At 44.0% G+C, this 27,944-nt stretch overlaps 1 protein-coding gene across 1 annotated transcript in view; it reads right to left on the reverse strand.

Moving 5' to 3' along the window:
• PAX8 (paired box 8) overlaps positions 1-27,944 on the reverse strand; it is a 47,215-nt gene that overhangs the window by 11,326 nt on the left and 7,945 nt on the right. The window contains exons 3-10 of the mRNA XM_068272383.1: positions 24,493-24,543; positions 22,859-23,024; positions 12,250-12,447; positions 10,596-10,678; positions 9,232-9,357; positions 7,834-8,009; positions 7,615-7,735; positions 1,018-1,206 (exon numbers count right to left, since the gene is read on the reverse strand). Of these exons, the coding sequence (XP_068128484.1) occupies positions 1,018-1,206; positions 7,615-7,735; positions 7,834-8,009; positions 9,232-9,357; positions 10,596-10,678; positions 12,250-12,447; positions 22,859-23,024; positions 24,493-24,543 (1,110 nt within the window). The remainder of the gene's footprint in view (positions 1-1,017; positions 1,207-7,614; positions 7,736-7,833; positions 8,010-9,231; positions 9,358-10,595; positions 10,679-12,249; positions 12,448-22,858; positions 23,025-24,492; positions 24,544-27,944) is intronic.

Consider the following 27,944-nt stretch of genomic DNA (forward strand, 5'->3'; position numbering starts at 1 on the left):
ACACTGGCCCCTACCCAATACACTTTTCTCCTTTTTACCCTCCCAGAAAACAATTTTTCATTTTATCTAAAAAATAACTTTTTAGTACTTAGCAACTGAAAAAAGTAGTAGGTAAAAAAGTAATGTCAAACTTAATTTGAGCAATTGTGGGAGCTTTAAAGTGTACCCAAAGCGACATGTGACATGATGAGATAATTGTGTATGTATAGTGCAAAACATGAATAACCAGACTATTTTTACTTTTTTGTATTTTGCTGACTGAAAGAGTTAATTTTGTGGCATGCAAGTGACAGCTTCTGTCTTGTAGATACCTTGACAGAATACAACTTCTGAGGGCAGGGGAAGGATAGATAAAGGCCAATAGTTCACGTATTTTATCTCTGGGACACTTAATAGACTGCCATTGAGCAGAGACAATAAAATATTCAATCAACTTTGTAAATGTTTTAATATAGCAAAAATTGTGGGATGTCTCCTTAGACATTAGTTACTGTACGTAGATATCTGCATGGTGTATACAGGCTCAGTCTCCCCTCTGACAGCAACTACTAAACATCGGGGCCAGATTTCTGGAACGGCCACTTAGGCCCGGGACTTGGGTGGCTGCAGCCCCAGGGGACACCTGGACATGAAATAAGGGTTGCTACATATGAAGAAAAGACTACAAATGGGGAGTAACACATGAAAAGGGAAGCTGATGTCCAAGAGAGCTCTGCATGAAAGAGAGGGGCTGCAGTACAGGCATGGTACACATGGAACAAGTGCGGCACATGGATTGGGTGATGCACTGGTACACTTGTGCACTTGGAAGGGAAGCCCCAATATATTTGGCTTAGAGGAGAAAAAAAGTATAAATACGGCTTTGCTAACCATTTTGCTCCCATTGGCTGCAAATGCCTCCTCCGATCCACATAAGGAACGTATCACAGTCAGCCTGCTTTACCAGGTACCGCTGGCGAGAGCACTGCTGCAGCATTTCCGAACCCTGGTGTGCATATACTAAGCATTTATCCATACCTGTAATTGGCTGGCTCGTGAACTGCCCATACACAGAGGCTGCATGAGAAAAGGCACTGAAGGGTGTGACAGCAGCTGCTGAACTGATAGGCTGAATCTCCAGATAGGTGGGGCTACATAATGATGAAGGGGTGGAGCTGGCACTGGAACTGTCAGAGGCTTCTTGTTTAATGGCGAATGATGACAGTTCTGCAATGAAGGGATGATATGGAGATGGAAAATAAAAATGGTAAGTATGAAATGAAACATGGAGCTACATGGAACAAAACAGTTTCAGCTCTGAAAATAATGACTTAAAGAGAACCAGAGACGAAGCACCCTCATGTATTTTATTACATTTATCAGTGAGAACATGACAGTAAACACCTACCCTGCTTTTAGTTTCATTGTTATCTACTTAATTAGTCTATTAGCAACTGTGATAAGAATCCACCGACTATTCAGTCGAGGTTTGACCTGGAATCATTATAGCTGAGTCACTCTTCTGTGTAGTCTTTTCAAGCCCAAGCCTGCCACCTCCTGGCTCAGATTTCCTGCTTTGCATACTGAGAGCTGTAATGACTGGGAGGGGCTGCACTGCTGAGAGAGAAGCTCTGTGGCTGTAATATGATCCCTGTGTGCTCTGTGTGCACTAGATACTGACTGCTGTTTCATTCCTATGAGAGACACTTCTTACAGTACATCATACCAAAATGAAAGCACACAGATGAGCCTTTCTCATATAGCCTAGATAGCAGCCTAGTCTCATATAGCATAGACAGCACATCCAGAACAACTCATATAACCCGGAAGGAGAAGGGATATGAGCCGGCGGCCATATTTGATTTTTCCTGGAGCAATAATGGATAAAAAACACTAAAAAAAGGCACACCAGAGCGGCAAAATTATCAGGTAGAGCATTTATTCTTTACAAGCTATCAACTGATATGTTTATTTTGTGTGAAACGTTCATCTCTGGTTCCCTTTAACCTCTTTGTATTCTGGAGTTTCTACCCCTTGAGATTCCTGACAATTTGGACATAACGGCTGTTTTACTATTGATACAGCAATAATTGTATTACTTGTGCCCTCAAAATGACAATGTAGGCTTTTTTTCTGTAATATTTTTTTCCAAGAATTTTTTAACTTTACAGGTAACTTGTTGGGAAAAATTAGGCATAAATGCAAAAATTACAAATTTTTTCATGTTTGACCCTTCTTAATTTTTCCATGACAAGTGCCACAGTTTTAAAACACATCTTAAAATGCATTATTTGGCTTGTCCCGGTCACAACAATACCATTTATGCCATATTTTACCACTAGTTAGGCATGGAGCATACCATTATTTCTATCGTGTTCATCTGCAGCTATTGCATACCATTGCTAGAGCACATCGTTTAGGGCCCCCAGTGCTGTACAGATAGATGCATTGCTAGGCAAAAACATAATGATGTTATGTGATGGCATCAGATCGCTGTGGGTGGCAGCCATTACAGGTGTCTACAAATCTTACAGGGAAAAAAAAACTTTATTTTTTAATGTGTCACTGTCACTTTAACTTAAGTAAAAAAAGCTTTTAAAACTTTTTTTTTACTTTATGACTGCTGCTATGGCAGCAATCACTCACTATTGGATGTGTGCAGGAGCAGCGGGGGCGTGCCTCTACACCAGGCATGGGCAAACTCAGCCCTCCAGCTGTTACGGAACTACACGTCCCATGATGCATTTGCCTTTATGAGTCATGACTGTGGCTGTCAGACTCCTGCAATGCATTGTGGGACTTGTAGTTCCTTAACAGCTGGAGGGCCAAGTTTGCCCATGCCTGGTGTACAGGAATCTTTAGAGCTGAAGATTCGGGCGTGATACTCATGTCATGGAACACGATCTGGTTAAGAGCCTCTCTATAAGGCCCGGTTCACATTAGCGTTCTCTGTCCGGATCCGCCTGATCGGATCCGGACCGTATACTGTACAAACGGATTGTATGTTCCGCATAGCAATGCAAAGGCTATGCGGATGTTCACATACGTACGTTCCGTACAGTACGGAGCCGGACCGGATCCGGACTCCGGACAGTTTTCCAACATGCGCTATTTTTTGTGTCCGGATCTCCGGCCCACGCACCCGGACTGGAGCCGGACCTGAGCCTGACAGCACCATCCGGAACACAGAAACCAATGGGAAACGAAAGGCACAGAACACACTGCCTACAAAAACCTGACGTTCTACCCCACTTCCTATGCGTATCCAAGCGGCCATTTCGGATGGGGACACATGGGCCAAGCATGTCTGGGGTGGAGCAGCAGTGACAGACGTGCTGGAGCTGTTTGGCAGAATGTCGGAGGTGGAGGTGAGGCCTACAGCGGAGGAACCTGATTCTACAGGTGCACCAGGTGCACCTTCTGCTGACCCCAACATTTTTTTCTTAAAATTTCGCTATTTTTTGCCCACGGATCCGGATGGCAGCCTGATGCATGCCTGATGCAAACGGACCGGATCGAATCTGGATCAGAACCGTACGGTTCCGATCCGGATCAGGTCCTGATCCGATCAGGATCCGGTCCGTTTGCATGGCAAAACGCAAGTGTGAACGGGGCCTAAGACACTGATGAAACACTAAAGACAAGTACTTTTCACTGGTTTATTGCTGTTTTAAGTTTGTACCAGCTGCTTCTACTAATAAAGTGGGGATAAATAACGTAGATAGACTTCTCTTTACTCACCTGTTTTCAATGTTGTATTACTGTGATGTTGCTGTATAACAATGGCTCCAAAGTTTACACAGCAGTGATACTGGACAGGAATGAGCAGAAATGAATCTGGCAGTCTCGTGTAAATTTACCTCGAACTTGCAGTGGTTCCACAAATTTTCACCACAACACTTTTGCAAACTGCATTGAAGTTAATGGCACCGACTTTAGCAGTTAATAGCAAAGCACCGTACATGCTAGAAATTTTGCCAAATTTTGCTAGGTATTTTCAAAAAGATCTTGAAGCTTTTGAGAAAATCAATAGATACCCCCCTTCAGTGAAATAGGTATGGGGTTACTGACGTACCCCTTACCCATTTCCACAAATGGTTAAAAAAAAGTATTTTATTAGGCTTAATTAACCATAAATATTTTCCTTTAATTTATGTTCCCATGCCAATATACTCAGAAACGTCCCACACCAATATCCTGCCATTATCTTGATTGAAGGTCTCCAATGAACAACGCCATTGCGCAAAGGTATATTTGCCAGGGATCCACATGCAGCAGTATTGCGGCTGAACAGTGGTCTCTGTGGCAACTTGTTCTGGCAGAAAATCCACTGCTCTTTCTGTTGATGTATGTCAATTTCCACCCCCGATGGGTAGATACATTTTTTGTCATTTGATCTTCAAAACTATAAGGTCTTTTTGAAAGATTTTTCTTCCTCATTCCCACGGTTCTCCTTAACATACCCAGCATGTATAGAGGCTTTGCTATTAACCATTAAATTTGACGGTATTTTTCGATGCTATTTCATCACAAAATCTGCCGGGGAATTTGTGGAAATACGCATGAGTACCGTGAAAATGGGCCAATTTATTGCGAGATCAAGCTTAGAAAGTGTGAAAGGACCCTTAGGACTCTTTTCCATGGGGAGCTGGACTGCTCGTTTGTCAAGCAGTTTAACCTCCTGGCTACCAGCCACAAGCGCTATCCGACTGCAATTACATGCAGCCAAATGGCGGCGTTTGGTAACACTATATGTCACATTTGATGCGCAGCGGTGTTACCCAGTGGTCACAGAATGTCTCATGTGGCATCTGACCACGGCAAATAAATATGGCAGCCTCCATATACCTCTCGCTTCAGGTTCCCTTTAAGTCCATGGTGTAACTGCAGGCTCAGCATAACTGCCTGCGAGTTGGTTTTAACTAATGATGATGAATGAAAAGTTCTAAAGCCTGGTACACACTTTCAATTATAATTGGCCAATCACTGACCAATTTTACCACCTGCATGGAGTATGAGTGTTCACCTACACAATCTGCTCATAGTATTCAATATATGTTGACCCTTATACTATGTAGAGGTGTTAAAACTGGTCAGTGGTTTGCCAATCCTAATTGAAAGTGTGTACCAGGCTTAAAGGACAACTGAAGTGGGAAGAATATGGAGGCTACCATATTTATTTCCTTTTAAAGGGATACTGTAGTGGGGTCGGGGAAAAATGAGCTGAACTTACCCGGGGCTTCTAATGGTCCCCCGCAGACATCCTGTGTCCACGCAGCCACTCACCGATGCTCCGGCCCCGCCTCCAGTTCACTTCTGGAATTTCTGACTTTAAAGTCAGAAATCCACTGCGCCTGCGTTGCCATGTCCTCACTCACGCTGATGTCACCAGGAGTGTACTGCGCAGACACAGACCATACTGGGCCTGCGCTGTGCGCTCTTGATGACATCAGCGGGATCGAGGACACGGCAACGCAGGCGCAGTCTGAAATTCCAGAAGTGAACCGGAGGCGGGGCCGGAGCATCGGTGAGTGGCTGCGCCAACACAGGATGTCTGCGGGGGACCGTTAGAAGCCCCGGGTAAGTTCAACTCATTTTCCCCTGACCCCCCTACAGTATCATTTTAAGCTATACAAGTTGCCTGGCAGCCTTGCTAATCTATTTGGTTGAAGTACAGTAGTGTCTGAATAGCACCAGAAGCAAGCATGTAGATGTAGCTAATCTTGTCAGATCTGACCGAAATGTCAGAAACACCTGATCTACTGCATGCTTGTTCAGGGTCTATAGCTAAAATCATTAGAGGGATCTAATCTCTATCCAGGATAAGCTGGATAGCCAGGCAACTGGTATTGTTTAAAAGGAAATAAATATGGCAGCCTCTGGTTACAGCTGTCTTTAAGTTTGCTGAAATTGTGTTGCAGCTGGGAAAATATCCAACCCAAAGTAGGAACAACTGCTACAGGCTTATTTCCAAGTATTTGCATCAAAATTTCAGTAAACTCAGAGGTTTAACATGTCATTGTCATCTCTAGCTTTAACCACACATGCAGGCACACAATATCTGATTGTGAAAATCGACATCCTCGTATGTGGGAAGGTTTCCTGTGTGGATAGAGAGGGCTTTATATTATATCAGACAATCTAATTTCTAGCTTGTTGTGTTAATGCGCACAGGTGAGAGACAAATGCTAATGAGGTTTCCTTCCCATTCTACAGGCTGTTAACTTGGTGGAACATTAATTTTTGTTTCTTCTTCCAAAGAGTGAATCCAAAAATCTGCGCAGACGAAGCCGGTTAATAGCTCTTCATATTTCAGAGTTATGAGTTTCGCCTAGAGCTCTAACTAGCATTTCTTCTAGCGGAAAACCACGCTGGTAAATAGCAACCTACCCAGAGAGCTTTCCATGCGTGATGGGGATAGCAGGTACCTGCGTTGTGGTTGCCTGTGCTTTGCTGTGATTAACCTAACAATGACTACAGATAGTCAATGACATGCAAATAAGTCTAAATCGCTAGCAAATGTAATGCAAATTGCATGCAACTTAAGGTTCCTACACAGGTTCGATGGACCCGATCCCTCAGGTGACATCACTGGGCCAAGGCCTTCCAGATGCATAGTTAGCCTGCAGGCTAACAACGTGTTCTGTTGCAATGCAGGAGGGCTGACTGAGCGGCGCAGGTGTGACATCATGCTGCGGTTGGGGGGACTGTAGGTGAGTGGGGAGAACAAAGCTATTGGCTGTCGCTCGGCCTAATTGATCTACCTGGGTGGCTGTCAGGGGCTGCTGTACAAACGCCGGATGTCGGCAGAGGTGATCAGCCACCTCAGCCAACTTTAATCTAGAATGTGTAGGTTTAGGTGTGAGCAGATCAAATGTGCTACCTGACAATTTTGACTGTTCCATTTCCAAGCTACATACAATTTGTGTTCATATTATTTACATCCCATTCAGGGGTGCAGCTAGGCCCAGGCAAACCAAGCAGCAGCTTGGGGCCTCACCCATGGCAGGGGCCTCCTATACTGCCAGAGCCATCCTGCCTGTGACATGTATGCCCCCCCCCCCTGCCTCCCTGTCACTTACACAGAGCTCAGATCAGCAGCAACGTGAACAGAGGGGAGGGCAGCGCAGCGACCAAAGAGTGCACTGCAGGTGCGGACATGAGGTCATTGCTCATTTCTTGCATTAGAGGTGTGCCACACTGTTACTGATCTCCTTTCTTCAGGCTGCTGCTGATCTGCAGGTCTACAAGTGTTGGGGATAGCTAGCTACATACCCCCACTGACTCCAATGCCCAATAAGGGGGTGACACCTTTGGCTACCTATACTGAGGGTGGCTATCTAAACTGGGGGTACACCTTGGCTACCTTTACTGGGGAACATTTGACTACCTATACCGGAGGGGTACATTTTTGGCTACCTACCTATACTGGATGATTTCCTATTTGGTTTTAGGGGTTTTAGGGGTTTTATGGGGGGGGGGGCACCTTTGGCTACCTGTTATTACAGGGCAAGGGGCCTATGACTGGGAAGGGGGGGCAAGAATGATGTGCCTCTTGGGGCCACAAGAAACCTTAGCAGCACCCCTGATCCCATTGACCATCTTTAATAAAAAGGCAAACCGCAGAGTGCTCACCTGAGAGAGAGGAGTAGCCCTGGTGAGAGGATAGATTCCTGCTGAGGGTGGCGTTGGAGGTGGCCAGAGCAGATTTCCCATCATCCATTGCATTGTTGAGTAGCGGGAGAGGATAGAGAGCCTGAAATGTGAAGACCAATAGTGATATCTCTGTGGTGAGTACAAGACAAGCGTTGAATAATCCTCAGCATATGCATGCAGCCTGCTAGTTGTACTCACTTGCTCAGCTTTACTGTGACTTGCAGAGGGGTAAGAGTCGGGAAAATGCTGCCTCTGGAAGGGGCATTCCAACCCATCTAGAGGGTGCTGTATGTAGGCGTCTGTGCGCAGCTGCTTCCGGCTCAGGCCGATACTACCCTGCGAGTCGATGCTGAGTCTGCAGCTGTCCTGATCACCTGCGAAGAGCAAGACTGACATCAACAAGGCCTACTCGGCAACACAAAACAGAATTGCCCCACCTCCCTTAACAGTTTTCTTTGTGCTGATATGACCATAATAAATAGAGACAGCCTGGTTGTTGCAGCCAGGTTACTGGACTAGTGATTAGTGCCCATTAAAATGAAACATTACACTAAAATAATATGATTTTCAAAGAGTGTATGAGGGTTAGAACCTCTGTCATAGAGATGTAACTACAGAGAAAGCAAGCACCACCTGTAGCTGTTTGTGGCACCAGATCCTTACCCTCCCTGATAAAGGCCCCCTGCTACAGAAGAAGCCCGCACTTGTAATGTGTGGGGAAGTTATGGGGACTCCACTTTTCTGTGTGTGGGGAGGGGGCAGTCTTGTTATATGATCCCTGTAAAATGGGGGGGGGGTCAACAGTGAGGGAGAGGCAAAGGGTTTTAAATGTAGGGAAGAGACCCATGAAAGATTTGTTGAAGGGCCCCTGCCTGTTTGAGCTGTTATTAGTATTTGTGTCCAAAATGACATCACTTCCACTCACTTCCTGTCCCCAGTGGCACCATGGGCTGTGATGGAACAGCCAAGAAGGGCTGAGCTTGTTCTACTCATACCCCAAAAACTCCTCAAGGTAACTATTGTCAATCACACATAAAACTGCTAACTATAGTTTAACAGAACTTAATTAAAGTGAACCTCCGGACTAAAAATCTACTCAGCAGAACTGAAAAGGATCAAAGCATCATTTTTAGCTGCATTTTTAGCTAAGCTCCACCCATCTAAGAAAACAGCGCAGGCTTTTTGTCCCTGATGCTGGGCAAAGCATGATGGGATTTCCTATGTTGTTATTCACGTTGCCTAGCAACTGGGAGGGGTGATCAGCACACAGGACAGTTGGAACTGTGTCTCATGCTCCCTGTCACCTCCTTTCAACCAAAAAGATGGCTGCCATCATGAAATCAAACATTTGCCTGTTCTTTTAAAACAGGGTGGGTAAGGGTGGGATTATATTACCTATCTATTTTAAGTAACATAACTAATGTAACTTAATGACAGTATGTTTGTTTAGGCTGAAGTTCCTATTTAATGAAAGTTTTTTTATGATTGGTTGCAATGAACATTGCACCCAGAGTGCTTTGCCCAATATGGGTTTTGCAATCTACTAGACCTTAGACAGTTCTAAAGAGAACGGCAGAGATCAGAACTTCCACTTACTGTCATCCAGTTTGCGTTTTCCATCAGAGCTCGGCTGAGTTATTCCCAGCAGTCCGCTGATTGAGTAGGTAGATCCAAGGGAGTCGGAGTGAGGAGACTCTGGAGGTGTCACTGCAGAACTTGGGACTGTCGGGACAGGAAGACAACTCTTCAGAAAATGCGTACCATATGCCATCAGAAGTACACTATGTAAAAAGTGACAACTGGTGCTCCAATGGAAAAAGCATCTTTTCAATCTGTGTGAACGGTTTCTCCATTTTTACTACATCGGTTTCTCTAACCCAGGGGTGGAAAAATTAATAGAAGCCAATTTCTCCAACCCAGGAGACAGCAGAATGCTTTTTGTAGCCAGCTCCATTTACAACTAGGGAAAAAATCAACCGTTAGGTGACAACTGTCATTTTTAAAGGACACCTGAAGTGAGAAGGGTATGCAGGCTGCTATATTTATTTACTTTTAAACAATGCACATTGCCTGGCAGTCCTGCTGATCCACTGCCTCTAATATTTTTAGCCATAGACCCTGAACAAGCATGCCGATCAGATGTCTCTGAGGATGTCTGACTGGATTTGCTGCATGATTGCAGAAAGATCAGCAAGATGCATTAAATATGGCAACATCCATATGTCTCTTACCTCTGGTTCTTTTTAAAGAACATCCGAGGTGAAAATAAAGTTTTGAGAAAAACAATTATATCCATACTCCTCCTCCTAAAAATCACTTTTTTAGATATCCCACTGTTTTATTTTATATTTAAATCTAGTTTTTTGCGTTTTTACTCTTTCATTGTCTCTGCCCAATGACACCTTCATTGAAGTATGTCAGAGCTCAAATCTATGAATTATTGACCCTTTTTATCTCTTTCCTGCTCTCAGAAGCAATTTACTGACAGAAAAGTGTTTTATGGCGGAAATTACTTATCAGTGAGGGTTATGCTATAGTCTGACCTAGTCTGACCCAGTCCCGACCCAGACAGAAACTGTCACTTGCATACCTGATTTTTAACTCTTTCAGGCAGAGTAAGAAAAAAAAGGAACACAGTCTAGTTATTTGACTGCTTGGCACTGCGCATCCATATGTCTATCTCATCATGTCATATGTCACCTCGGTTGTCCTTTAAGTACCACTGTCTACCCAGCATCTGGGATAAGCTGAACACAGCATACCTGAAATTTAATCTAAACCTACCTTATTGTATCACTCAAAGTTAACATTTCATGAGGTTACAAATAATAAGAAAAACTCAGCTAAACATATTTTTGAGTTGAAATTACCATATCTCCTTATTTTCTCTGGATATACCACACATGGATAAATAAGAGTCTTCATGGACATTGATTCTAATATATTGTAATTAAACTTACTGAGAGTTTGTCCTGGACTTAACGACTTCACACAGGTCTCCATGGGTAGGTTGAATAACTGCTGGACTTTGGTGCGGATGATTCTGCCAAGAGACCAGAGAGTAATAAGAGATGAGTCACTCGCTAATCGCTGTCATGTACACAATTTTCTCTTTCATAAAAATGATTGCAGCCCGAAAAATAATAGTTGAACAAATTGACAATCAAGCATTATTTTGCCTTTCTCATAATTTAATTTACCACGATGTTATAGGAGAAAACATTCCGTCTTTATGACGATATAATACTTGTACGTTTATTGACATGCATTATTTTTAGTTTTTTTAAAGCACGTTGTGTTTATTGAAAAATAGTGACATACAAAGTATAGCAGTAGTATATACACAACCAACTTTAATTTTGTAAATAGTAAATAACACAAAACAGAACATAACTCAATAATGAAGGGATATGGAGGCTGCCATATTTACTTCATTTTAAACAATACCAGTTACCTGGCTATACTGTGGATGCTCTGTATCTAATACTTTTATCCATATACCCTGAACAAGCATGCAGAAGATCAGGTGTGTCTGACATTATTGTCGGATCGAACACGATTAGCTGCATGCTTGTTTCTGGTGTTATTCAGGGCTGCCAGGTAACAGGTATTATTTAAAAGGAAATAAATATGGCAGCCTCCATATTCTGCTCAAACTAATGTAAAAGAAAGAGTAAGCACACCACTGACGGCAAGTAATGCTTATATTGTGGTTAGGTCCAGGACTGTTTTAGCAATCTGGTCAAGGCTTGGCACCAGCCCTATTCCCAGGTTCTGTGCCTGAGGGGAAGCAGGTAAAAATGGTGCCTATAAAAATGGCACCGCCATAGGCAGCAATAGAGACAAAGCTGACCACTGTGAACAGGGCCTTAAGTACAAGGAAGGCCATGTTTTGCTGCAGTGCAATAACGGTAAGACAGCTTCATAGATAGCCTTTAGTCCTAGTTGTAAGTCATCAAGTCTGGGGACTTTGCCCCTGCAACGTCCCATCAGCACACTCTCTTCTGCCGACTAACATGAACAGATGAAGGGGCGAGCATAAACGCACAAATAAAAGCATTTTGGATTCTGTTTAAAATGTTTTAGATGTTTTTACGGCCTGACCACTGAGGCGATTCTGCCTCAATGTTAAGTATAGGGAAGTGTAAAACCGCTCTGAAAAACGCTAGATCAGAGCGGTTTTCCAAGCATTTTTGTTACAGTAGCTGTTCAGTTACAGCTGTACTGTAACAAAATAAAATAAAAAAACCTACACAAAAACGCTCCAAAAAACGCTAGGCATGTTTAGAAAATCTCTCTAAACATGCCTAGATAGAATCGCTCTGAAAAACCAGCTAGCAGTTTTTGGTGTGCACTGGACCTAAATGACATTGAAGGGCAGCTGTATGCACACTTGATTCTGTCTCAATGCGGTCATGCCTTGGTTGAGTTCCATCTAGCGTGGGCTTTATTATCTGTGACTTTTGTCCTCACAAAAAGTGCTGAAAAGTTATTTTATGAATAATGTGAGAATTAGATAAGAAGAGATGATTCAGAGATAAGTTATATGAATAGACATCATATTGACACATCACAGTATGCACATAATTCACAGCACACGTCCTCTTACCATACCTGTTTATGGAGCTGACACTGGGCACCGTGTCATTGTCACACACCCCCTCTGCCAGCAGCCGGTCCCTGATCTCCCAGGCAAACATAGTGGGGTTCTGTCTCTTGTAATCGCCAATCTTTTCCACCACTTTGGGGGTAGCAACTTTGGGTTTGGAACCACCAATGACTCCTGGCCGAATGCTGCCTGTTTCATAGTACCTACTCCAATACAGAATAAGGTATAATTATCCAAAACATCAGCTTTCCCCTTTCCCACATCCGTAATATTACAGTGAGCATTACATTATGCGGACAGTAGCTGCACTGATTAGGTAAAATATACAGTGCTTTATTTTTCTGTGTTGCTGTCTCTTACAATAGGTTGATAAAATCTGAGATTTTGGACTAGTCCATCTTCTCATAGGGAATTCTCAGGGTTTTCTTTATTTTCAAAAGCACTTCTTGGTGGACAGTTGCTCAGTCCAACTGCAGAAATGTGCTATTGTAAGGCAGGGGTCAAACTTTCCAAAAATTGAGTGCGTTTTTGTATTGCAGTAAATTTGCATATTGCTTCCTAATGCAAAATCGCAATGCGGTGGGAGCAATGTGCGTTTTCCTGCAGCGTTAAAAAAATACCGCTGCTGCTGTTTTTTTGTTAACTTATTGCCGACAGTCAGCTATTCTTAGCTGGCTGTCGATCAACAGTGCAGATTCGTCCGTCGACTCCTGCCTTAAAGGGAACCTAGACTGAGAAGGATATGGATTTTTCCTTTTAAAGGGGAACTGAAGTAAGAGGTATACGGAGGCTGCCATATTTCTTTCCTTTTAATCAATACCAGTTGCCTGGCAGCCCTGCTGGGCTATTTCTCTGCAGTAATATCTGAATAACACCAGAAACAAGCATGCAGCTAGTCTTGTCAGATCTGACTTTAAAGTCTGAAACACCTGATCTGCTGCATGCTTGTTCAGGGGCTATGGCTAATGGTATTAGAGGCAGAGGATCAGCAGGGCTGCCAGGCAACTGGTATTGATTAAAAGGAAATAAATATGGCAGCCTCCGTATACCTCTTACTTCAGTTCCCCTTTAAAGTAATACCAGTTGCCTGACTCTCCTGCTGATCCTGTGTCTCTAATACTTTTAGCCACAGACCCTGAACAAGCATGCAGATCATGTGCTCTGACTAAAGTCAGACTGGATTAGCTGCATGATTGTTTCAGGTGTGTGATTAAGCCACTACTACAGCCAGAGACCAGCAGGACAGCCAGGCAACTGGTATTGTTTAAAAGGAAACATCCATATCCCTCTCGGTTAAGGTTTCCTTTAAGGATGATAGAGATACTGAGAATCCCCCATGAGGAAATGGACTAGTCCAAAACCTGTCACATCTGTCAGATTTTTACTGCTTAATGTAAGCTACAGCAACATAGGAGAATAGTAAGTTATAGTGCATCTTACTCAGGGAGAAATGTACTTCTTACAGTATATACATATATTTTAAATGTTATATTTTTCAGGATAGTGATCCTTTAAGAGAATGAAACATAGTAAAACACACTTACATATAATGTATACAATCAGTATAATGTCTGTATAATGCATACACATATATAATAGTTGCCCACACACAAATGTAGAGTCCGCAAGAGACTTGTACTAGCTCTACAAAAACCATTATTAGAAATACCAATACCACCAATGGTGCCCATACACGGTACAATAAAAACGGTCAATTTTCCCATTTATTCAACCAAAACCATCGAAGCGAATTAAAGTTTAAAATAATATTTTTTTCAATCAAGAAAAAAGAATTGATTATCCCGTTTTTTTCAATAAAAATCGAATGGGACATGTTGGAAAAATCTTTATATTCGATCTCATAGAATAATGGAACAAAATTATCTAATGGAAAAAAATGAAAAAATTGTACCATGCGTGGGCACCATGATTATGTCACTGTCTGCATAAGAGCCATTCCACATTATTCAAATAGTGTATGTGCAAAAAAATGAAATACTCAAATCTACTTCCCTGCATGATCTGCAGCTAACACTGATGTTTAGTATACATGAAAATCTGACACAGTCAACAGAGAACTGGGCCTTCAAATAGGCCCCACAGCAGCTGTTTTGTGTGCTCTGGCGATTTCTATGCCCCTTACTACAAGACATAGTGGGCCGTGCTCCCTCCCCCCACCTCCCTGGGAGTCGTTCTGTGCCTGTGCAGTAGTACTGCACAAGCGCTGAATGCTCCGGGCCGTGGGAGCTCAACAGAGGAGCGCACCTGGCTGGGCAGCGCATACACGATGAAGCGCGACTCAACCAGGCTTTCGGGCACTATTTAGGTGACAGGAGCCCCCAGTGGAGACACCGATGGACGAGCGAGCTCAAGGAAGCCCCAGGTAAGTACCTGAGATGCTGCTTGCCTCAGGTACACTTAATACTGGGAATACACCATGAGATTTTTTGGCAGATAGATGGTTCCATAGATAATTTCAGACTTGTCCGATCTGATTTTCGATCATTTTTCTGATCGATTTCTCATAGAAGTAAATGGAAATTGATCGTAAAAAACGTTCGGACAGTAAATCTGAAAAATCTCATTGTGTATTCCCAGCATTAACCATGAAAAGTTTCTGGATTTTTTAAGTGTTTGCCAAACATCACTATGGTCTACTATACACACAATGACAGCACACTTAACCAAACGCTAATAGCGGGCAATACTGCTTTATAACTACCGGTAGGTACATATTTGGTAACAAAAATTTTATTTTTTCATCCCTCCATCTCTACATAAAATTAAGCTGTAATTAATTATACAGTTGTGCCTAATCCCTAAATTATTTGAATAAATACACTTTTATTATTTAAGATATATGATATATATATATATGCACACACGATTGTGTATTGATATATATTTTGATTTCAGACTACTTGTATGCATTATTCATCCTTGAAAATCTGTATGGCTGCCAAAAAAGAATTCCCCATTTTAATACTCTTTGCAGAAACACACAACCAAGAGATTTATGTGAAAGAAAACCATGCTTCATTGGGGCAAATGATTAATGGTAACACAAGATTAAGCAATATAATATTCAAGGCATAGAAATTAAAATAAAGCTGATATAATGGCTATTATTATGCATGTACTGTATATAGCACTAATATCTTCCACAGTGCTTTACTGAATACATAAATAATCATGTTACTTTCTGACTGTTCCTCAGAGAAGCTCACAAGCTAGGCTAATGTCCTTACTATAGTCTAAAGGGGAGGAGCCAGTTAAAGAGAAACTCCAACCAAAAATTTAACTTTATTCCAATCAGTAGCTGATACCCCCTTTTACATGAGAAATCAATTCCTTTTCACAAACAGACCATCAGGGGGCGCTGTATGGCTGATATTGTGGTGAAACCCCTCCCACAAGAAACCCCTCCCACAAGAAAAGTATGTACTTTTTTTGGCAGTTTCCTGTCTGTGAAGCTTGTTGCATTGTGGAAAATAGCTGTTACAGCTGTTTCCAACTGCCAAAAACCAAGCTACATCACCTGCCAACACTGAAATGTTCACTGGAGTTCCTCTTTAAGTTATCAATGTGGATGACACCCATGCGTGAGGACAGCCATAGCATGCACAAGCAAGCATCGGCGTAACTACAATTCATGGGGTACCCCCAGTGAAACTTTAATGCCCCACCTTCCCCCACTGCTCATACCCCTCCCTTGCCTCCCTGTGGTGCCCTTTACGGTCTTGGGGTCTATCTCACAAGAGTCATAAATCAAGTTTGGTCATCCTGATCTTCACTCCTATAACAAGTGTAGCCATAAAAACACCTGATCTGAAGTATAGTCACCTGTATCGGTGGAAAGGAAGGTTAGTAGTTGGGGCCCCTCACAACTCTGGGCCCTTCTGTGATCGCAGGTGCTGCTCCTCTAGTTACACCCCTGCAAGCAATGCAAAGCTGGGCATCGCACTTGGCTTTTCTGGACCTAAAGCTGACCATATACTGCAGAGTGCAGAATCTTACTTGGCTAATCTTACCTATTTAAAGGACAACTGAAGTAAAGGCTCATACACACATCAGACCATAGTCTTTGGAAAATGAAAGATCACAGACCAATTTTACCTCCTTCCATGTAGTATGAGAGCCATACCTACACAGTCTATTCTATGGAGCTGAACTCCCCATCAGACAGAAATCTTTGCAAGATGCTGCACACAAAGATGCTGTAGACATTCAAAAGATCAGTATCTACAAAAGATCTGTTCCTGCCAAAAATCCATTCCTGCAAAATGCATTCATAGTCTATGATATCTGCAGATCATCATACACACCTTGTTTAACAGACATTCATCTGCAGATCAGATCCACCAGGATGGATTTTCAGATCTGCAGATGATTGTCTGATCTGCAGATGAATGTCAGTTAAACAAGTTGTGTATGATGATCTGCAGATCCCATAGACTATGAATGCAATTTGCAGGAACGGATCTTTGGCAGGAACAGATCTTTTGCAGATACTGATCTTTTGTGTCTGTACAGCATCTTTGTGTGCAGCATCTTGCAAAGATTTTTTTCTGATGGCTCCATAGAAAAGACTGTGAAGATATGGCTCTCATACTACATAGAAGGGGGTAAAATTGGTCTGTGATCTTTCATTTTAAAAAGACTATGGTCTGATGTGTGTATTTGGCCTAAGAGGTAAACGGAGGCTGCCATATTTATTTCCTTTTTAAGCAATACCAGTTGCCTGGCTGTCCTGCTGATCCTCCGCCTCAAATACTTTTAGCCATAGCCCCTGAACAAGCATGCAGTAGATCAGGTGTTTCTGACATTGTTGTCAGATCTGACAAGATTAGCTGCATGCTTGTTACTGGTATTATTCACACACTACTGCAGCCAAATAGACCAGCAGGGCGCATACATATGAAATAGTGGCCGGGAGACTTGGGTGCGGGAGATAGCTGGTATATGGCTGATCCTGCTGCTGTACAAGTCCTGGCGGCGTAAATTACTATTCCCCCTCCAGGCCGCCATAGATGGTGGGGAATTATGTAATTTGGCTTCCAGCTGTTGCTGGAGGCCGAACTACAATATTTTAAAAGTAACTTCAGCTCTGTCTTCTAACGGTGCCGAAGTTACTCACTGAGCGCCGCTATAGCTGTAATTCCTATTGCGGCCTATGGTGGTGCCGGGTGCGCCAAAATCTCCCGTGCTGTAATTACAGCGCTCGCAGCAGGGCTGCCAGGGAACTGTTATTGTTAAAAAGGAATTTAATATGGCAGCCTCCATATTTTTCTCTCTTCTTATTGAATGCAGTGTAAGGGCTGGAACCCACAGGAGCGCTTTTGGCAGCGTTTTGGCAGCACTGCGATACGCTAGCAGTTTGCCAAAACGCTGGGCTAATGTTAATGGATGGGGCAACTTCCACAGGAGCATTTGCGTTTCTCAGAAACGCAAACGCAGGACCTGCAGCATTTTGGGAGCGTTAGCGCTTCAATGTAAAGTATTGAAACGCTAGCAGAAACGCTCAGCAAAACCTAAACTGAGCGGTTTTTCTAGCGTTTTGCGGTTCAGCACACTGTAACAAAATTAAAAGTAATTCACAGGACCAATCAGGATAAAAACGCGAAACGCAAAACGCTACACAACCGCTGAGCAAAAAAATACACTGTTGCAAAACGCGACCGAAAACGCGCATGAATCCGCTTGCAAACCGCTCAGACAAAACGCTAGCTGTTGCGTTTTGCGTTTGCGGATTTCAGTGGGTTCCAGGCCTAAGGGCCAACAGATCATTTATGAAAGCTCTCATACTACATAGAAGTAACTGGATTAGATTTTACAGTCATGATTGTATGATGCAGAGCCATCTTTAAGCTTCCCATTCATTATACAATTTCTTCCAGATGCTGATCATTTACTTATTCTACCAATATGCACCAGATTTCAGCATAAATGTTGCGTAGTTTCAATCTCATTTCTGGTGTAGTTCAAAGCTGTGGAAACCTCAATTTCACACTGCTGCATATCAATGAATGCAGATACTACTACTACTACTACTACTAAAAATAATAATACTAATAGGGATGGTCAATAAGATGCATATAATTTTGAGTTGATGCAGCATTATGCACATTTTGTATGCAAATTTATGCAGCTGGAGAATAAACCAATCAAATCCTGCTGAGGTAGAATTCGGTTGGTCCATTTTTAAGCTGCAAAGGTTTGCATACTCCTGCAACAACTTAAAATTATTTGCATCGCATTGACCATCCCTAAATAATAGGAGCCTAGTTATAGCCACAGCAACCCACCAGTTGGGAGTTTCGTTTGTTTTTTTTAACCAAGAAAATATTTATTTTGTAGAAAAGGTCACGGTAATTACAATTTGTAGAAATCCAAAAAAAACTGAAGTTTTACTTGGTTTCACTTTTGCAGAAGGCACTGAATGGGTTAATGGAAAAGGAACAGGAGCGCCTCTCTGGTGCATTAACGTTTTAATTATACATTCAAGCGCATTAAAATTACACTTACACTGTGTAAGCAGAAATGGAGCGTGTCTCTTAGCCTGCCTGCAGGTCCCCTCCTAGCTCGCTCGCTTGGCCAGAGCGAGAAGCGCGGTGTTGCGGCGTGGAGTCGGGTCAGGTGGGCGGAGCTTCGCTACGTTGCCGTCTGACGTGAGTTGCCGTCTGACTGAATGGGTTAAGCCTCTGTGCTTACTATATGGAGAGCTACTTAGGTAGAACTTTCCTGCAGCCTATTCACAGTTGCTGATAAGAACTACTTAACGACCGCCTAACGCCGGTAGTCAGCAGGTCGCAGTGGTGTTTCCATGGAAACGTTCCATGTCAGTTCACGGAGGGTGTCTCCATGAACAGCCTGCGAGCCTCCGATCACGGCCTGCAGGCTAAATGTAAACACGCGGGGAAGAAATCCACGGTGTTTACATGATACGCGCTTACGGTGCAGCAGCGCCGTAAAGGAGATCGGCGATCCCCGGCCTCTGATTGGCCGGGGATCGCCGGCATCTGATAGGCTGAAGCCTATCAGAGGCGGTACAGGATGGATTGCCGTCCTGTGCCGCCCACAGCAAGGAGGGGAGGGAGGGAAGGCGAGAGAGGGAGGAATAGCGCTGCGGAGGGGGGCTTTGAGGAGCCCCCCCGCAAAACACAAACAGCCGGCGGCGATCAGACCCCCCCAGCAGGACATTCCCCTAGTGGGGGAAAAAGGGGGGAAGTCTGATCGCCCTGCAGAAAACACGATCTGTGCTGCGGGCTGGAGAGCCCACCCAGCACACAGCAGGGAAAAATCCCCTGGTCCTTAAGTGGTTTGTGCCTAAACAAACACAGAACTGGAGGAGTGTGACTGTTCTCTATTGCATTCCTCTATAGCTGGAAGTCTCCTGCTGCTATCCCCTTCCCTTTCCATAGTACAGTCCATGCTGCATGCCCTTATTCATCTGGGGCAGCTCTCTTGTCTCCTCCCCCTTCACACTTCATAGGCATGTACACTCAGCTGAGCTGAGCACACGTGGTCACAGATTTATCTCTAGCTGCTCCTGGCTATAATGCCCTGAAGGATGTTCAGTCTTTCCCTACCATAGATCACTATTGGATGAGTTGGCATCTTGAGGAAAGGATGATGGTTTTCCCCTACATCTAACTGATATCTGTCATAAACATGTATTTACTGAGCTAATGTAATTGAATCAGCCCACTACAATGACATGCAGCAGATAATGTCAGTGTGATGAGCACATCTGAGGCAGTTTGTGTGACTGCGCTGTTCTAGCTCATTGCTTCAGAAGCCGGCCAAGCGACCCCTCTCTAGTGACAGAGTGGATGGGAAATAACTGCGCTGAATATGTGGATTGCAGACACTTTACAAGTTTGTCAAAATGAAAGAGGCAGATTTGTCTTATCTTGTAGAGATGTGAACTGTAGGCAGGATGCAGTGTGATTGGGGTATGCAGCCTGCTGACTCTCACAATTCCCTACTTATCCATATATTTCTGTCATCTTATCCATGATGCCCAGTAGTAGCCAATTATATTTTATATTCAAGTGAGAAATGACCGGTGAAGATTTGCTGTGGAGTAATCCAGACACATTTTATGGGAGACTTTAGCTAATCTAAAGAAATGGTGCCCATTGGGCACAGGCAGGCAGACAGTGACGTGTGTGCGTGCGTGTGTGTGCGTGTGTGTGTGTGTGTGGGGGGGGGGGGGGCAGACAGTGAGGGAGGGTGGGCAGACAGTGAAGAATGGCAAGCAAATAGTGAGGAAGAGCAGGCAGACAGCAACGGAGGGCAGGCAGACAGTGAAGGAGGGCAGGCAGACAGTAATGGAGGGCGGGCAGACAGTGAGAGAGGGCAGACAGACAGAGGAGGGTAGGTAGACAGTGAGGGAGGGTAGTCAGACAGTGTCATAGGGGGGGCAGACAGTGAGGGAGGGTGGGAAGACAGTGAGGGAGAGCAGCAGACAGTGAAGAAGGGTAGGCAGACAGCAACAGAGGGAAGGCAGAGCGTGAAGGATGGCAGGCAGACAAAGAAGAAGTGCAGGCAGACAGTGATGGAGGGTGGGCAGACAGTGAAGGAAGGCAAAGAGACAGTGAAGGAGGGCGGGGAGAAAGAGAGGTAGAGTAGGCAGACAATGAAGGAGGGTGGGCAGACAGTGAAGGAGGGTAGGCAGTCAGTAACGTGGGAACTAGGGCAGACAGCGAAGGAGGGTGGGCAGACAGTGAAGAAGGGCAGGCAGACAGTGAAGGGAGGCAGGCAGACAGTGAGGGAGGGCAGGCAGACGGTGAAGGAGAGCAGGCAGACAGTGAAGGGGGCAGTCAGGCAGTGAGAGAGGGCAGGCAGATGGTGAAGGAGAGCAGGCAGACAGTGAGGGAGAGCAGGCAGACAGTGAGGGAGAGCTGGCAAACAGTGAAGGAGGGCATGCAGACAGTGAAGGGGGACAGGCAGACAGTTAGGGAGGGCAGGCAGACGGTGAAAGAGAGCAGTCAGACAGTGAGGGAGGATGGGCGGACAGTGAAGGAGGGCATGCAGACAGTGAAGGGGGGCAGGCAGACAGTGCAGGGGGCAGTCAGACAGTGAAGGAGAGCAGGCAGACAGTGAGGGAGAGCTGGCAAACAGTGAAGGAGGGCATGCAGACAGTGAAGGGGGACAGGCAGACAGTTAGGGAGGGCAGGCAGGCAGCGAGGGAGGGCAGGCAGACGGTGAAGGAGAGCAGTCAGACAGTGAGGGAGGGTGGGCGGACAGTGATGGGGAGTGAGAAAGTGAGTATTGAATGATAGCTGGGTGGGCTGGAAATGGGCTTTAAGGGCAAGTGTCCACTAGAGCAATTCAGAAATCACTCAGGATTTCCAAATCACTGAAGTACCGCAATGTTCTCCTTGTTTCCCAGAGTGAAGAGAAAAGGCCCTCATTGCCTTGTGTAGTAATCACTCCTCCTCCTCACTTTTGCAATCTCTTGGTGATCACAAGGCTGTTTTGGAACCTTCCCCATAGGTTTTCATGGGTGCATCGCTTTGCTGAAAAGTGTTGCTAGTGGTGGCTTTAACCCTATAGATTCAGGGCCGGCCCTAGACTTTTTGCCGCCTGAGGCAAATTTAGGAGAAGATTGCTGCCGCCCCCGCCCGCCCGTGGGTGCGGGGGGGCCGGCCGCCGAGCCGGAGGGGTAGCGGGCAGGTCGGGGGTATTGGGCCTAGCGGTGGGGAGGGGGGTCGGACCCCCCCCTCCCTCGCCTGATTCCCCCGATCTGCGCTCCCCTCCAGCTGTAATTAGGAAGCAGCCGCTGCCCGATCGTAAGAGGCACGGGCGGGGAGGACTCACCTTATCCGCGTTCCATCGTGCGCTCCACTGGCGTCATTTCCTGCATCGCCGTCCACTTACAATACAGTGGGCGGCGATGCAGGAAGTGACGTCAGTGAAGCGCTCGCTGGAACGCGGAAAAGGTGAGTCCTCCCCGCCCGGGCCTCTTACGATCTGCAAGCAGCTGCTTCCTAATTACAGCTGGAGGGGAGCACAGATCGGGGGACCCAGGCGAGGGAGGGGAGGGTCTGACCCCCCTCCCCACCGCTAGGCCCAATACCCCCGACCTGCCCGCTACCCCTCCGGCTCGGCGGCCGGCCCCCCGGGCGGGTGCCGCCCCTAGAAGTTTGCTGCCTGAGGCAAATGTTTCACCCCGCCTCATGAGCGGGCCGGCCCTGTATAGATTGTAGGACAAGTTAGGAAGCATTAAATATGGATGAGTAAAACTGGACATTCACCAAGGGAGTTTTGACTGACTGGTAAAGCCACATGTTTGTTTCAGGTGTGTGACACACTACTCAAGCCAAAGAGTTCAGCAGCACTGTCATACAACTGGTATTGTTTAAAAGGAAATCCAGTTGGTGGCCTCCAAAGTGTAAAAGTAGCTGAGCAAATTACTTATGCACAGCAAATTATGAGGGTCCTGGAGCAGAGAAAAGGGGAGCGAGAAGTTTGCGTACCTATCACAATAAACACTTAATGAAGCAGGTTGTGCACTGGAGGTGCTGAGCATTATCATTTTGGGTAAAGGTTTGCCTAAACAGTGAATACTATAGCCTAAATTGGTTGGGTGGTTTTCTGGCTACTTACCTGCCGAGTATCTTGCTGACACAACCGTGACTGACTCTCAGCTGCCGGGAGATGTCACACGGACGCACGCCTTGGTGCGCTAAATCCACTATGCGCTGCCTCACCACTTCTGGCAGAGGTCGGCCATTTACAAATGCTCCTCCTAACTGATTGAGTCCACCATGACCTGGATAAAGGAAGCACAAGAGTGAGAATGTCTACACACACAGGGATCACACTTTAAGCAAATTTAGCAAAGCAATTTCTATCTCTAATAACAAAACATATACTTTTAACAATATTGAATTATTCAAGTTACATTTTTTAATTGTACTTTTTAAAAAGTTTCTTTCCAGCAAAAATGATCAAGTGGAAAGACTATTCCCCAAGCTGTTGGTCTCTTTAAAGGGGAACTGAAGAGAGAGGTATATGGAGGCTGTCATGTTTATTTCCTTTTAGACAATACCAGTTGCCTGGCAGCCCTGCTGATCCTCTGTCTCTAATACTATTAGCCATAGCCCCTGAACAAGCATGCAGCAGATCAGGTGTTTCAGTGGTTCAGACTTATAAGTCTGATCTGACAAGACTAGCTGCATGCTTGTTTCTGGTTTTAATCAGATACTACTGCAGAGAAATAGACCAGCAGGGCTGCCAGGCAACTGGTATTGTTTAAAAGGAAATAAACATGACAGCCTCCATATACCTCTCTCTTCAGTTCCCCTTTAAAGCTTCATACTCAGTGGGCGATACTTACGGCAATGTTACCCGACGTCGGGCAAGATCGTTTAACATAAACATGTTTAACGATGTTGCCCCTTGAGACAATCACGCATCATTAAGCGACGGATGTGGCGGATATTTAAGATCCCCAACAACTCAGTGCAAAGTACTGCGATCGCTTACTTCTACTTCGTGCCCATTGTGTAGTCACATGACGTCGCAAGCAGGAAGAGGCATCTCTTAATGACCGTCATCATGGGGATCATGGGAATTTCGCTGGACCCGTCGGGTGGTGAGTACGAGGTACCTGCTGGCAGATCATGGGCAGATGGATCAGGGATCTCTGCCGATGAACGATTGTTCCCCAATCCATCTTCCCGAATCTGAAAGTGTTGTTCTTACTGTCTCAGGTACATGAGGGGGGAATTTAAATATATATCCTTCCTGCAGACCAATCTTGAATTATTGAACTCTTTCCTCTGTTCCCTGATCTCAGAAGTGTTTTTCTCAGCCATACAGGAGATTTATGACCTCTAATTAGCTATTAGAAAAACTGTAAGTTTGAGTCCTAGATTCCTAATGCTTAAAGTGAGAAAAAAGAAATACCAGCTACTTTCTAAGTAGGATCGGTACTGTAAAATACATATTTAATATGTTGGCGCTTTATAAATACAATAAATAATAATAATAAATTATCGCATCATGTTGCATGTCACTGAATAATGAAAAATACCCAAATCTTACGCAATGGATATAAAACCAATAGGTCTTCAAATTTTTGTTGCATTATAAATTGACTGTATCTCAGATACTATTATTATTTGTGCACAGATTCATAGAAATAGAGTTGTTTGGTGTTTACTGTGTGTAGTTTGTGTGTCATAGGAAAGTCACCCTGTTTGTTACACATAATATTAAAAGATATAGCTGCTGACCTATGCGCAGTGAGCTGATGGGTCCTGTGCAGCCTCCGTCTCTGATGAGCTCTGTGGACAAACGCAGTGTTTAGATACAACACAATGAAATATGGTTACAATGAAATGATGGAATTCCCTGAGGTCTGGCGTGCATTTCTCAAGTTTTGTAAACATAAGCATCAAAGTGGAGCATTTAGCTCAAACTATTCAATAGACATGAATGTTGAATATGGCACTTCCTATACATTGAGTTAAAAGGCACAGATCTAAAAATACCAAATGATACCTCAGAGTAGGGCTCAGATGTTTTTTTCTGAGAGAAACATGACATCTGAAACTAAATCTTGGCTTGAAGTGTGGATCACATGACCAAAATATGAAAGAGATTATTTGTCAGCTCTGTGGGTGTGGCTGTAGTTACTGCTCGGATTGCATTATCTTTCTGATCAGACTTCAAGGGGGAAGGCTCAGACTGAATTTCTCTTAGAAAATTGCAGCCTGTATGTAGCAAGGACAGTTTGTGATCAAGCAAGTCCTGAATAAGTATTAGAAAAGTAATTTATCTGACCTGCCAAGGGCTTCCATACAGTTAAAAAGCAGCTCTGCAGTTCACTGCCTGCAAAGATCTAGGAATTGTTTATTTATTTTTTGCTAGGAGTGAAGTTTAAAAAGGGAACAAAGGAGGCAGTGTCTAAAGATGTTGACGTATCAGTACTCTTTTGCTTTATAGTTCCACTCGGGGCATACGAAGACATTAAGAAACCACGGAGCCCCATATTTTTAGTAAGGTCTTCTAACCAAGTGACTGAGTGATCACATGGTTGTGTTGCACAGACTTAGTAACCATAGAACCATGCTGCATAGACTTCAGGGCCTTGAAACACATTCCAACTAACCACAGAGCCATGGTACACAGACTGTGACTGTTATCAAATGGACATTGTACATGGCCCGAATGATTGAGTGCAGGGCCATATTGTGCAGTCTGAGTGATGATGGGGCCATATTTCACAGACTAAACTCATAGAGGTTCCAGTTCTCTGGGTCTGTCATGTGATCCCGGATGTCACTTCCTCAGGGCATATTTAAGGCCCCTGAGTTACCAACAGAAAATTGTGTGTGTGGGGGTGGGGGGGGCAGTAAAGTAGCGATGAGATGCATTTATATCAAACATAACATACAATCATGTTTGAAGTGAACACAGCTGTTCTGCGCTGCTCTTTCATTAAATTGCCCCTATGAACTCTACAGTGAAAGGCATATGAAGAAAGCCATAAGGACTTGCTTTTACATTTAATGCTATTTGCTTGACACTTTGTGGTAATATTTTGCCTTAAACACTTTCCCAATCACTGACACAGAACAAGCATGTAGATCAGGTGACTCCACGAGCAGCATGCTCGTTACAGGGCTTTCACACACAAGACCACTGAAGCCAAAATCATCAGAATGTCAGCCAGGCAACTGGTATTCTTAAAATGGAATACAGATGTCAGTCTCCATGATCCTCATTAATTTCTCTTTAAGGTTCATTTCTGGACCACAAATTCTTTCACTACAAATCTGCACAGCAAAGTCTTAAACGCTTCAAACACATTTTTATAAGGAAATAATTTACACAGAGTTTCACATAGCAAGATTACTAATCATGTCTGTAAACAAAATAATAATAATAATACCAGAAATAACTAATAAGGATTAAAACAAATAATAAATAATACAGCGTTTCCAATGATGTTGCTATTCAGGCAAAAGAAATATATTATTATTATTTGCACGGATAATGGTGGAGAAGTTGTTAAGCTTTCTCATTATGAAGCTCCAGATGTTACCCTCACATTAATGGTGTGTATGGTACATAAAACAGACTGGTTCAAGCATTTCATTAGTAACAGAATCATTGCATTCCTCCGATACTGAAGACACTGGTGGGGCAGTCGGGGTTCTGCTGGTAAGGCCAGTTCTGAGGACCACTTCACTTCCCCCTGCACTGTTAGGATATAACAGCAATTGTCTCAGAGCTTTTGCTTTTTCCTCTATCAACAAGGGTAGCCATGTGTATTAAAGTGTTCTTACTGGTAGTAACCAGACTAAGCATACATCCGGAGGAGTCTCTATAGAGGCACGGGCCAAAGTGTGAAATGTATACTACCCCCACCCCCGACATTTATATATATAGTAATCATCTGCTTTCTATGGACCACTGCAGCGTGAGACAGGCCTAATTTAATGACTGTAATGAGGACAACAGTGTGCGAAACCGGTCGGGAGGGACTGACACGGCACCTTTTCTGCTTCCCCTTGTTTAGTGATGTTATACTAATGTAATGAATACTGTTTACTGCATATATACCCATAATTATTACCCATTTGAAATTAATAAACGTATAATGTAATGCCTGAAGGAGGGCCCTCTAGACCAGACGAGGGGCCCAGGTGCCATTACATCTCTGAATTTCCAGTTGCCATGTATGTTTGTTTTCCACTGCCATGAAAAGTGCCATTATCTGCTTCAGTTTATTACCCCTGTGGTAAACATACAGCCCTTCCCTGCAGTGCACTGGTCATGTGATTACACTTTTCTCTCTATGTCCATACATGGCTTTATAATGGTACATTCATTCAAATGAGCAGAAACTCCCTGTAGAAAAAAATGTATCTGTTGACATGCTATCACATGACCACACTGCGGTGTTCCATTTCAGAATTCTGCTGAAATCTAGAGGAAAGTCAACCACACCCCTGCCACACTAGTTTTGTACATGAAAATGTACCACTTCTACCAATCAGCAGCCACAGCTCAAACCACACTTTGAAAACGTAACTTTTAAATAGGGTTTAATTTCACTTTTGTGGCATCTGCCTAGCAGTTTTCTAGAAGCATTTTGCCAACTTCTTGAGACTGGAGAACCTCATGGATGCCAGAAACAGCAGGTAAACGCCAGAAAAATGTCAATGCATTTAACCAGCTTTTTATAAGCATCTGACAGCCCCGAAATACTGCATTGGGCTATTTTCTACCACTGGATAAACATAGTGCTGGCCATAAACAGCCAAACTACCACCATCAATAAGCACTGTTACATTAAGGACTCTGTCATGGAGTGGACATCTCAATGTGTTCTTCAGTATATGCAAAAAAAGGTGTATTAGAATACTTTAGCATCACAGAAGCTCCTGCAGTGCAGTAACAGAAGGGCATCCATTCCATGAATTCCATACTGAGAAGTCAAGTAATGTCATCATAATACTATCACGTGCCACTATCCTAGTCATCTAATGACTATCACATTATCTACAACAATAATGCTGGGTGCAAACGTTACAGGGCGATCACACAACCAGACATAATCTGAGCACCCTTAGGGTATATATATGTCAGCATCAACCACTAGCCTGTGCTATTGAAAAGGGTGGAAGACTGGAAAGAGGATGAAAGAGGATGCAGCAAAGGTGACACAATATCAGAC

Source organism: Hyperolius riggenbachi, chromosome 3 (genome assembly GCF_040937935.1).
Source record: "Hyperolius riggenbachi isolate aHypRig1 chromosome 3, aHypRig1.pri, whole genome shotgun sequence".
NCBI lineage: Eukaryota > Metazoa > Chordata > Amphibia > Anura > Hyperoliidae > Hyperolius > Hyperolius riggenbachi.